The 13,034-nt window shown below is 44.0% G+C and overlaps 1 protein-coding gene across 2 annotated transcripts; it reads right to left on the bottom strand.

Annotated features, from left to right (window-relative positions):
- Window positions 1-1,287: 1,287 nt before the first annotated feature.
- On the bottom strand, window positions 1,288-12,490 carry LOC309542370 (cathepsin E-B-like). Of its 2 annotated transcripts, XM_082241139.1 has the most exons (8): window positions 12,470-12,490; window positions 9,068-9,185; window positions 6,707-6,825; window positions 6,013-6,212; window positions 3,779-3,901; window positions 2,742-2,886; window positions 2,197-2,295; window positions 1,288-1,594 (listed from the first exon to the last, which is right to left on the bottom strand). In XM_082241139.1, the coding sequence occupies exons 1-8, from the start codon at window positions 12,473-12,475 to the stop codon at window positions 1,430-1,432; spliced, it is 975 nt and encodes a 324-aa protein (XP_082097265.1). In that variant the 5' UTR covers window positions 12,476-12,490; the 3' UTR covers window positions 1,288-1,429. The 2 variants fall into 2 exon arrangements, with proteins under 2 accessions (XP_082097265.1, XP_082097266.1); XM_082241140.1 differs by lacking the exons at window positions 9,068-9,185; window positions 12,470-12,490 and adding an exon at window positions 7,313-7,341.
- Between the last annotated feature and the right edge of the window lie 544 nt (window positions 12,491-13,034).

Genomic DNA, 13,034 nt, shown 5'->3' with positions numbered 1-13,034 from the left:
AAAAACCAAATTGCCTGGAGTTCTCTCCTTTCCACTGTGCAAGTGACAAATTCCAGACTTACAGCACAGCTCTGCATAAGTTTAACCTGTAAATCCCATTCATTGGACCATGCACACTTACATGGCAATAAGCCCCACTGGAATTTGTTGACTTCTGATTAGGGACGGAGGAGAACTTTGATTCAGTACACATTTAAAGCCTTATCTACTAAATTTGCCGTTGCCAAAGCAATAAGAGAACCAAAACACAAATATCCTACAAAATTCAGACTTGGCCAAACTTTGCAGTGCAGTTCTCCAACCAAATAATGTTTACACAATAATGAACGTGTTATGGAAAAGTGTGGATACAATAGTGAAAATAACGTATGAAAACACCTATATTTAGGGGGAATGCTTGCAAAAATGTGTACATTAGTTGGAACATACAAAAATATGTTTATTTGGAGCAACCTGTACTAAAAATGCTGGTGAATTTTCATTGGATTTTTTAGAAAAGATTCACAAATCGCAGCAGAAATGGGAAGAACTTAATTTAAGGTTGGAAAACTGAGAAACTGGGAGAACTGAAAAGGACAGATCCTTCCATCCTTACTTCTGAGTAAACCAGGCATAGGATTGCACAGTCAAAGGAATTTTTTATTATTATCACTGCCTACCTATAACGCAACACAAACTCTGAGAAACCAAGACTCCTCTTTCCATAACTACTGCTCAGAAGAAGGGGAAATCCAGTTTGCAGTGAATAATTTGGGTTCTTCCCTTTCGTATTCGTCTGCTATCCTATTCCCTCCACTAAGAAATGTGCCATTGGAAGAGCACGGTAGGTGAGAACAATGATGCACATACCATTCTTAGAAAAGGGGGGCTGCTCTGGGAGGGCCACTATCCCTGAGACAGCTTCACCTCCTGCTTCACCTTCAGCTCCTTGTGAAAAATTCTACTCCATAGATTTAAAATACAATTCCATGCATTTTTAGCCCCGAGTTTAATGGGGTTTATTTGCAAGTACAGTGGTACCTTGGTTCTCAAACTTAATCCGTTCCGGAAGTCCATTCGACTCCTGAAACAGTTCAAAAACCAAGGCACGCCTTCCAATTGGCTGCAGGAGCTTCCTGCACTCAAGCAGAAGCCGCGTCAGACGTTCAGCATTTGAAAAACATTTGCCGATTTGTTTGACAACTAAGCCATTTGGGAACCAAGGTGCCACTGTAAGTGGCTACAGGGTTGCAACCTACGACTGCTTTCCTATGCCCACATAGAGATAAACACTGGTTCACTTCCAAGTTGATCAAAGAATTTCCAAGTCTTCTTTAACACTGCCTCTTCCCCCCTCCCCTCCTTGTCCAAATCAGTTGGACTCATTGCACCTAGGGCAGGTTTACTGGCGGGATGCAAACCGCTGCCAAAGCATTTCCCATTACTTGTGCTATTTTGCTTTGTGTGCAAATCCAACTCTGTTATTCCCGCGATCAAAGACGCAATAGAAAGCTGACATAAATACGTCTCCCAGAATCCACATCGGTTTGTTGCGGGGGCCGAGATCCAGAGCCTGAAAGCCACTGAGGCAAAAAGCTTCTCCTCCACTGGTTTGCTGTCACAGAAAAACAAACACTCTGTTTGGGTGATGCTTTTCCACTCGCGTTTGAACCAGAGCTGTTTGAACCAGAGCTATTAGGCAGGGTGAGGCTGCTGCAGAAGCCACCCACGCAGAGAGCGCAAGATCTCACATGATTTTGGGCGATATGTCACCCAAAACCAGTGCAATCTTGCCCCAAATCAATGCTGGTGGGGGCGCCACTTCTCCACCAGCTGCAGATACAGCACGACATGTGGCGGTGGGAGCATCAGCAGGGTAAAGCTGGTATTTCCCAGTGAAATGAGCCATGCCGTCCCTGGATTGAACCAAAACTGACATGCTTTCGTTTCATGAGCCTTTTGGCCTCTTCAAAACACATGCCCTCCCTCTTGGCCAAAGGGTACAGGGATGTTTGTACAGGGGAAAGTGGCGAGAAGGCAGTGGGCACCCACTGTTAAAGGCAGTGCTCCTTTGGATACCAGCTGCTAGGGAGGCTCTTGAGAGACTTCTTACGCCCATCAGCTAGAAACCCACATTCCATATCAACACTCAGCCCACAAACACTCAACACAGCTCTTGCATCAGAAGACAGCAACCGTGAGAATTCAGATACATACCTTGATTATATACTGCTTTGAAGTTATTGTGTATTCTCTCTGCCCAATGGTAAAGGTTATCGGAGGCAGGCTGGAGAGTCTTCTGCAGTCTACAATAAACTGTAACAGAAATGAATTCCTCCACTTGAACTGGGGTTCTTATTGTCATTCACATAAACAGCGAAAGTGACCTATTGGTGTTGGTATGTTGGTGGGGAGAGCTGGCAGCTAGGAGACTTTTGACAAACTACAGTTCTCAGAATTCTTTGGGGGAAGCCACAACTCTTAAAGTGGTAGAAGACTGCTTTAAATGTATGGTGTGGATGAGACAAGGTAACACCAGAATCTTTGTTGCCCTTGCCCATAACATGAGAGTAGACAAACGTAACTTCCTATTTCTCTCAAATTTCAGCGAAGCATATTGCTAGCCTTGCCCAAAACTTCCCCCTTATTTTGACCTTTGATTCTTTTCCCCCCACAACTCAAAACAATATGTCCTGGACCACCATCATATCAACAGCTCTGGATTTTCTTTGAGGCTCTGCTGCCCCAAACATTCTGTTTACCTCGCCATGCGGTGCTGGGTGGGCTCCGATTTTTTGTTGCAGTCGTATTATTTGTGAGGGTGGGCCAGTAATGAGAGAAGTACCCGAGTCTACAATGGCTGCACAGCCATCTTTGCATGCTGCTATCTGTCCCTGGATTTTCACGCTGTATTTTTATGGGGAGAAAAGAACAAAGATGAATATTCTTGATTGAATCAGGTTGCAAGCATGCAGGGGCACAGAGATGAGGAAAGCAAGCAAAGGTCGGCAATCAGTTAAAACATAACCTTTTAGAATCATTTCAGCAAAATTATCTTCTGAAAGATATTAAAATTTGCCTCTATATTATTCAACTAGTTCTAATTTTGAATATCTTAAAACAGTGCTGGGGGAACTGCGGCGTCTAGATTTTGCTGGGCTCCTAATATCAGGAGCTCCAAAGAGATTTTCTGGGCCTGGTATATGGCATGTGGGTTGGGTCATCCCCACACCCTGCAAAGACTGGCACAATATTTGCATAAAATTAGCAGTAAAATATATTTGTATTCAGGCTGTTTTGCAAGGGGGTGGAGGAAACCCTCACAAAAATAATCAGGAGCCACACACAAGTAATAAGTTTGCCCGACAGGCAAAATGTCCTCAGGTGAACTTTCCATCATAACTGTATTTCCATAATAGCCAAGGCTTAATCTGCTGAACAGCTGCCAGCCATTGTCTGGAGAAGGAACTTCCTGGTTCGTTTTAAAGGTCCTCTCTAGGACATGCATGATTCTACTATTTCTCTATAGTACCCAACAATCAAAGCTGTGAGTTGGCTCATTGGTTAAAAACACTGAAAGGTGAGAGCAAGCGCTTTTCTCCCAAAACAGTTGCTTAAAATGGAGTCTGCACATTTTTTGCTCCATAAATCAAATTCTACAAGGGCTTTGGTCCAAATACAACAAAACACACACACACACACACCGTACCTCACTCTTTTGTGTTATTTGATCCAGAGATGCTTTCCTTTCTACATTCCCAGTCCAAAGGTTTCTGGCTAATTTATTTTTCAAACTTACTTGTCCATATGAATTTTCCAATACTTTTGTTCAGTGACTGGAACCCAGTGAATGGACCCTTTGTAGAGAGAATGGTCAATGCCTCCAAATATCAACTCACCCCCATTCTCAGTGTTGCCTTCTCTAAAAGAAAAAAGAAAAAACTATTATTGGATAGGCAAGCATAAACACAGTTGTGGTTTGACATGAAGTTGAATGAGGGTGTAAACCAGTTCAGCCTTCTCAGATATTTGTGTTTGTCTTGAAAGCTGCAAGTGTCCTAGGCTACTAACATACCATACATTCAAAGCATATTTAAAGCACATGACTTTCCTCAAATAAGCCTGGGAACAGGAATTAGATAAGGGTGGTGAAGATTGTAGCTCTGTGAGGGGTAACCTGCCATTCCCATAATTCTCTGGGGAAAGCCATGGTTTAAATGTATGGTATGTGTGCAGCCATAGTCAAACCATGACGAGAGAATAGCCAGAATACAAAAACAGTATTTAATACTTCAGAACCATCAAGTCCAAATCTGAAAAGCAACTCAAATGGAGTTAAATGACATCAACAGAAACAATGAGCAGCTTCATATATGATAATATTTTTTTTAAAGATTGGCTTTGGTTGATCTTATTGACATCCAACACCCTTTTAGAATGTGGCTTGGTGGTGTGTGTTTTTTTTGGGGGGGTATTGTGTTTGGTTTGATTTTATATGTTGTGGTTTTGTTTGTGAACTGCCCTGAGACCTCCGGGTATAGGGCAGTGTATAAATTGATTAAATAATAATAATAGAAGTTCATTAGAAATTACAGCCCTGATTGGAGTCCTTTAAAAGCTCATTTTCTAACAAAAAGATGAAACAGAAATCTGCTACTAGGCCAGGTTCAAGGTTTCAGTACTAACATATACAGAACCAGGTTACTTGAGGGATAGCCTTATCCATTACATATCCAGAAGATTTGTGTGGTCTGCAGGAAAGTTTCTCATGCAAGTTCCAAAGATCTCAGAAGCCAGCTCTGCAACAACTCCCAGCAGGAATTTCAGTGTGGTTTCCCTGGTTCTGCAGAATAGCATTCCTGCTGAGATATGATAAGTGCCCACTATCTGCACTTTCTAGAAACAATTGGAGACATTTTTGTTCCAACGGGCTTTCCCAGCTGGATAAATAGACCTTTGTCATGAGTGTCTATTTTGTATTGTTTCCGTTTTGTTTTAAATGTATCAGCTGTTCTTTGTGTTTTTAACTGCTTTTGGGTTTTTTAAAATTTCCATTTACTTGAGACGATGGTGTAGAAGGTGATTTATAAATTAACGTTCACAATTTTGATGATTATGATTATACTATAAGTAGGTCTCCTTACTGGATAATTGGCACCTTGTCTGAGGGCCCCCTAAAACTTGTGGCTGTCCCTGCCTTTCTCAGCTCACTGAAATCAAGCAGCAAGTAGATAAAATTTGTGAACCAGATTCCACTCCTGATGAATTGTGTGGAAAACATGTAGTACAGTGGTACCTCGGGTTACAGACGCTTCAGGTTACAGACTCTGCTCACCCAGAAATAGTACCTCAGGTTAAGAACTTTACCTCAGGATGAGAACAGAAATCGCGCAGCAACAGACCTCCAGAACAAATTAAGTTCTTAACCCAAGGTACCATTGTACCAGAAATCTCACAATAACTGCAAAAATAAATATATATACTCAGAGCTTTTTTCTGGGGGTATGCAAGGGTACACATACCCCTAAACATTTTGTGAATCTTTGTACTTTTGTCCATTTACTGTATTTATTTTCCCCAATTTGAACTATAAAATGGTGGTTTTCTTGAGTCAAAATAAGAATACCTCAACATGTATTTTAGGGGGGGGGGAGCACCAAGTAAACCCTCCACAAATCTGAAGTCCCTAAAATGATTGGATGGCACCTTGTGCTCCTCTTTCTGGAAATTCCTGCAACCAAGCTGGTGCCAAGTGTGTTGCTCTGCTTTCCTTTGGATCACATCAGCGAGGCCAGCGATGGTGGTCTTGTCTAGGCAGCCCAGGACTCTCATACACAAAGCCCAGGCTTATGCCCCAGGGAAGTTACTTTGGTGTTGCTATCACAGTGGTTTGATTTACCCCAGAAGGCACACTCTATTGTCTCTCGAGACAGATGGATGACAACAACAACAACAACATGAATATTTCACCAGAAACCATTTTGTGGAAAGGCTGGTTTGTGCCATCCTATCTTTTCACTCTCAAACACTGACCTGTTCAAGATGAAGGAAAATACAGGTTCCTCTATCAATTGTTGCCTCAGCATATTGTCGAATACTGGAAGTCCATGCAGCACTGACAACGATGGATATCCCAAGCCCAGCACCCCATCGAAGTGTGCAAAGGTAAAGGTCAGGTCAGGCTCATAGACGGACTCTCCAAAGTCTTGAGCCTCAATGGAAAGGTTGCTGAACTGGTTCATTGATTTGCCAAAGAGAAACAATATGAAAAACATGTAACCACATTATAGTTCAGGTTATTCAGTTCAAAGCAATTTCCTTCTTGAACCTTTTCAGGTTTGGTTTACGTCACAAAATTCTATAGTTTGGGCCTAAGTTTCCCTACTTCTGATGGAAAAAGCTTATCACACAACCTGATATTGAACCATATATGCCAGTAACTTTTTCCAGTTCCAGCAAAGATGAGAAAGAATGATAGTATTAATGCTATATCATCTGCATATAAGTTACTTTATAAGATAGTTGTGTGGTTTGTGTTCCCTTATCTTCAAAGAGACTTTGGTGAACTGGAACACATAAAACACGGACTGGATTTCCTTAACAATGCATTTTGAACTGAATTATTATAAAAGACATGTCCCAAATTATCCATGCCCTCATGTGTACTGCCAAGAACCCAACGAAATACAGAACGCTCAAAGGCAATCCTAGTAAGAGCTTCTCTCACCTGTACGGTGTCTTTGGCAGTGACGCCGATCAAACTCCCAGTCCCATATTGTAAATAAAACGGCTCCCCTACTTGCGCATAAGAGTATGACATAAATGACTCAAATCTCTTATGCATGCCTGTAAAAACAAGGGCCATTAGTAACCTCAGCAATAAACATGATTTCCCCCCAGGTTTAGGCCTAATTTTGATTAAATAATGAAAGCAAAGCATTGCATTAATTAAAAGCAAAGCACTTTTCTGTATGGATCTTCTATGTCATGGAAATGTGAAACGTGCATCCTGGGGCCGGAGTCCTTTGAGTTGCAATAGGTGAATACACCTGGAGGCTTCGCTTTCACTCTGATAAGTGGGGAAGATGCAGGCAGGCATCCTTTCCATTGTGACTAAAGCAAATGGGGAAGCCAACACAGAAGAAGCTCTTTGCATGCATTGGAACCTCCATGCCTGCAAGAGATCACTCAGATACCGAATTTGGCTGTTCCTTCTACTGGCATTGTGTGGTGTTACGGAAATTACGGGGGGGGGCATATATTTGAAGTTGTTAAATGTTACAAATATTATGCCTGAATGTATCCTTTCGACTTGACAGCTCAAGGAAGATACCTAGCTTTATGAATCATATAAAATCAACCCCTTTGCCAAGTTTTCTCCATTCCAACGCCATTTTGCCCATGGAAAAAGGACTCCTTCCCCTGCCACCTCCCCAAGCTTGAAGACATGTTTACACACCTCCTACCCCAGGGAAATTCCCAGAGGTGACAATTGCTGGACTCATTGTTCTCCAAGGGAAGCCAAATCTCATCACTAGACTTGCTTCAGGCTCCAGACGTGCAAAGGAAGTTGTATAGTACTTTTGGGTGGTGGGTACCTAAGATATGTTTGCCTATGCTAATCTTATACTTGGGTGTTGCCCTGATATATCTGTCTATGCTAATCTTGTGTAACCCTCCCCTTTTGTGACATGTTAGTGATGTAGCAAGATGTATTGATGATGCTGTGCGAACTGTGTTCTGGGATATGGTGGTGTCAGGGGTTCAGGGACAGAGGCACAGGTGAGGGGGGAGACGGAGAGCGATGGGGAAGAAACCCAGGACAGTGAGGAAGAGGATGACAATGACTTGAGGTCTTCCATGAGTCTCTCAAGTGAATTGGAGGATTCCCAGAAGGGGGCGCCCCTGGTCAAGCGAAGGGGGGTCACAGGGGGGACTTGCCAGGAGCAGGGAAGCAGCAGGGAAACCCCGAGTGGGAGTGGGAGATCGGGGTCGGCTTCCCAGGAGGAACGGAGTGAGAAGGGTGGAGTTCCCAGTGTGACACACAGAGCAGAGCAGGAAGGAGACAGGGGAAGGAGATTGGGGCAGGACGTCTGGCCGGAAGGGGCGGAGAGTAGTACAGGGAGTAGTGTAACTGTCAAAAGGAAGGTCAGGGGTAGCGAACGCGCGCCAAGTTCAAATGTGGAGGCGCGCGGAAATGCAGAGAGCCCGGAGGAGGAGCCTGGCCCCAAAGCACGAAGGAGGGGGGAGCAGGCATCTGAGGGATCCGTGTCAGGGGAAAGCAGGAGGGAAGGAACCCAGGGGGGCAGGAAGACCCTGCGGAAAAGAAAGGACAGGAAGAGGTGGTCTAGCACAAGCCTCTTAAACTGGTGTAGAGGCGGGACCGATTCAGAGGGGACTTCAAACGTCTAGGCTAAGAGACGCGGGGCTGCGCGCCTCGGTTGTGGAACCAATAATGAACTGCAATAAACGTCCTTGTATATAAGAAGAGCTTGGCGTTGGTCTTTTGTGAGCTGAGACCTGAGGCAGCCCCTGACAGGTGGGAAAGCCAATGCCGCCCCCTGCTCTGGGTTCACTTGCTGCTGTTGAACCTGTTGCGCAACAATAAAGGATCTAAGTCTATTGACTGCTCATTTGCTCCAAATTGCTTAGCTGGAATTTACTTCTTTTACTGACTGCATGGACCCGCGGGGGACTTATACCCCAATGAGCTGGGCTGTTGAGTAGGCTCTCAACCCGGAATTTTCCTTAACAGTGGGCAATGTCTGGTGAAAGCTCAGGAACTCACAGGGGGTAGAAAAGATGGAAATGGATTACATCAGTGCCCTGCATACCTTTTTATGGCCCTCCCTGACTAAAATTCTGAGCTGCTTCCATCCCAATCAGCCATCTAAAATCTCCCTTTCCCTGTCTCCAATCCATTATTTCTCCCTATTATTTGTACCCTGCCCATCTTTTGGGGGGTGTGGGGCCGAAACAAACCTTAAATTATTTTCGTTCGGGTCTGGAGAATTCTGTGGTACACAAGGTTGAATATGTTTGAGATTGCTGCTGCTTTAAACCCGCTAAATGTCAAAATATTTCTTACTGCAAGCTTTACTGTAGCAACGAGCGGATGGGACCCAAAAATCGCTGGAGCCGGTGTCAAACACCACGGTGAATCGCTGAGGTGGAGTGCCAACACTCACCTCTCCATAGTACTGGGCCTAGGGGGAAAACAACCCATCAGTCCAATATTCAGTCACCTGACAGACAAGGTTAGGGGAGCTTCAGGTGGATGATGGTGCCCATCAGGTGAACACAACGTTGGGTAGCTGGTTCCATTTTAGAAGCAGAGGTAACAACCCTCCAAGCCTAAACACTGAAAATAGAGGTGGGTCTGAAAAGTATACACCCCAAAAGCCAAGGTAAAGAGGTATGTCTTCAGCATTCACCAGAAGCTATCTAATCAAGGTGCCAGGCACAGCTCTTTTGAGAGGGATTACACATGTTACGTTAGTCACAAACCTGCCAATTTGGTGTTTGTCTTTTAAAGGAATTGCCAGCATTGGGTCACAATCGGAACTGGGATTTTAGTGTGGTGCCAGAGGGCTTTAATCTTGTTTTCCTGCCATGGTCCCAATCCCCACACCAACAATAGGAGCTTTTTCTCTCTCTATACAAATTGGAGAAATGCTAGGATTCCCGTTTGTATTAGGGAACCCACCATGGCAATTTTGCTTTTAAAAACAAAACCCTGCACTTAAAGGCACAGCTATATTTCTAAATGACTTACTGCACAGAACTCTGAGCCATACCTTGCATAGGATGTTGTTCAAATTGGGGGAGGGAATGGTTTATTCAGAAATTCTTAACAAGCCCGATTAAGTTTGCTTTCTTAAACATCCAAGTGAATTTAGAAATCAGGCAAAGAATCCTGGATGCCAAGACAGGATCAGCCCACCGATGAACTCCACAAGCTTATCAGTCTTCCACTTCCATATCATTCCCTGGCAGCAGCACAGCCTCGTCTCACGTTCTATTTTTAGTAGTTTAAAAAAACAACCCATTCCTGGCATCTGCTGCAGAAGGTGAAGTGATCTTGTATTCCCAGAACAGGCTTTAACTGTTAATTTATATTTTCATTGCTTAGTTGGAAATGCATATTTTGCATATTTGTTTGACCTGGCAAATTTTAAAGAACGAAATAGGAGAAGCTACCATGGTGCTGTTCCTGGAGCAATTTCACTCTTTCCTGAGCAAACCAAGAGCCTTGTTTACAGCAGGGCTGGGGAACCTGTGATACCCTAGACATGGTTGGGTTCCAATTTCCATCAGCCTCAGCCAGCACAGCCAATGGGCAGGGATGATGGGAGCTATAGTCCAGGAATGTCTGAAGCAGGTGGTGCTGTGGTCTAAACCACTGAGCCTCTTGGACTTGCCAATCAGAAGGTCGGCGGTTCGAATCCCTGTAACGGGGTGAGCTCCCATTGCTCTGTCCCAGCTTCTGCCAAACTAGAAGTTCGAAAGCATACCAGTGCAAGTAGATAAATAAGTACATGTGTGGTGGGAAGGTAAACGGTGTTTCCATGCACTCTGGTTTCCATTGCACCAGAAGCTGTTTAGTCATGCTGGCTGCATGACCCAGAAAGGTGTCTGTGGACAAACGCCGGCTCCCTTGGCCTGAAAGTGAGATGAGCGCTGCAACCCCATAGTCGCCTTTGACTGGACTTAACTGTCCAGGGGTCCTTTACCTTTACCTTTTTATTTCTGGAATGTTTGAAGGGCCACAGGTTCCCCAGCCCTCGTTGACACATTTGAAGCAACATGGGTCAGCAACTGCAAGGGAGCAAGTCCCTCTATTGCTATTGACAATTAACAATTTTATATGCATATACAGTGGTACCTCAGGTTACAGACGCTTCAGGTTACAGACTCTGCTAACCCAGAAATAGTACCTTGGGTTAAGAACTTTCCTTCAGGATGAGAACAGAAATTGTGCAGCAGTGGCGCAGCAGCAGTTGGAGGCCCCATTAGCTAAAGTGGTGCTTCAGGTTAAGAACAGTTTCAGGTTAAGAACGGACCTCCAGAACGAATTAAGTTCTTAACCCGAGGTACCACTGTACATACACACACATATGCCTGTATATATAATAGTGGGGCCACGAGACTCCTGGTTGTTTTTGCTTTAACAGACCTTCATGGCCAGGTGTGCCAACTCTAAGGGGTGGAGGTGTCATCAGCACCCTCAGTATTTATTAGCAGGGGCCTCAGCACCCCCAATATTGAGGGGGTGGAGGAGGCCAAACCGCCAAGCCGAGTGTGGCACAGCATCAAAGGCAGCCTCCTCCGGAGTGTGAGAGAGGAGCAGCTGTGGTGTTGGGCAAGGCCTCCTCCCGACGATGCACACACAACACATGACACAACACGCGTTGCAAAATTCACTGGCATGTCACACATGGACCGCATCGCAGCACTGCTGGCCCCCCAATCTTTGGCTCAAGGCTGTGCCTTTGTTGACAGATACCTCAAAACATAGTTAAAACAAAATGAAAACATTTGTGGCCTCACAAGGAAACTGTTAAAGGAAACTGTTTTCCATCTCGTCGTGTTCCTTTTCTACAGCAGTTTGAGGAAAGAGTTGCTTTTACCACACCTCTCATCCAGTGGATTTACCTCACGATCCCTTTCTCCTCATTTTCTTGCACAGTCCCTTTTGAAGGACCTGCTCTAAGTTCAGCCACCTCCTCAAGTAAACAGGATCAGAATTAAAACAAGAACCACTCATAAATCCTTAGACAAGAAGCCTGATAGCTATTCTGCTCAAATGGTTAGCACAGAGGGAGTCAACATGGTGCCCCCCCCCCCAGATTTTGGAAGAATACAGCTCCCACCAGCCCCAGGCAGTGTGGTCAACAGTCAGGGATGATGGAAGTAGTAGTCTAGCAACATCTGGATGACACCACATTGCCAATGGTACGTTAAATGATAAAACCAACCTTTCTTCTCTTTGCAGTTTATGAGGAATAAATGTTTCCTAGAATTAGGAATTTACATATGGAGCCTCTATTATATTTTAAGAAAACATAAAGAGTCAATTGTTGCTTATTTGAGGCATGTGCTTTAATTCCTAATTGTCCTGGGAGTGAACAGGTGGTTTAAATTTGGAATCTGATTTAGGTTTACTTTACAATACAACAATAATGTTTCTGGTATGGTCTGTGCTACTAACAGCTCTATAAATATTGGCTTAATAGGTTCCAAGTGCAGCAATTTTACTAAGAGACAGATGGACATATACTTTGAGCAATGGATGTTTGCTGACATTTTTTAGTTACTTCTTTTATAGACATTTACAGACTATTTTATATGTTGCAATCTGCCTTGTTATTTTATGAAAGAGCCTTGTTATTTCATGAAAGAGCAGGTTATCAGTCTTCAAATAAATCAATCAATGAGCAACATCTGTCCTATGAGCTTTCATCCCATTATTATGCGGTGACATACTCACATTCATGTAATCATAGAGCCTTTCTGTTGCAAGTCCCTGTGACAAATTAATATCTGAAGGGAGACAGTGCGGGTACCTCTGAACAAAAATGTCAGGTTGGCGGTCTTCAAGAAGCTTATGCAGCTCTCCTCTTTTACGGAGTTTTCCTCTGATAGATTCAAATCGCGTTAGAGGGATCCTGGGCGGATGACATGAATGCATATTTGGTGTGGCATGCAATGGACAATGAAATCCCAGAAAAACCAAAACTAGGACTAGGACTAGGACTAGGACTAGTATGTTTTTTCTAGGGTGGTTTCACCAATATTTTTGCTCTGGTACGTACCATGTTAACTTTGCCTAGCTTAGGATAGAAATCAACATAGTGCTAATAAGATAATTCTTCAAGCATTTCTGCCCGCCAGATGGAACAACCATCCTTCTCCTCCCCACATGTGTTGTTCTGGGGTTTCCCCGACCCTCCAAAATGAATTGAGGAAGTGCAGGGGGAGAAGAGGAGGGAAAGCTCTTCTGAGCTATCGCAAGTCCTTGCACTGGCTTCTGCTAGTGCACCAGTTGAGTTGAA

Source organism: Podarcis vaucheri (assembly GCF_965113315.1).
Source record: "Podarcis vaucheri genome assembly, chromosome: 10".
In the NCBI taxonomy this organism is placed as follows: Eukaryota; Metazoa; Chordata; class Lepidosauria; order Squamata; family Lacertidae; genus Podarcis; species Podarcis vaucheri.
This window is presented reverse-complemented; position numbering and strand designations above follow the sequence as displayed.

What these genes read in the sequence shown, in the direction of transcription:
- LOC309542370 (XM_082241139.1), bottom strand. An exon ending in TTGCTACAGTAAAGCTTGCA is followed by an intron (nt 6,826 to 9,067) that starts GTAAGAAATATT and finishes TTGTTTTTACAG; the next exon opens with GCATGCATAAGAGATTTGAG. An exon ending in CAAAGCAGTATATAATCAAG is followed by an intron (nt 1,595 to 2,196) that starts GTATGTATCTGA and finishes TTTCTGTGACAG; the next exon opens with CAAACCAGTGGAGGAGAAGC.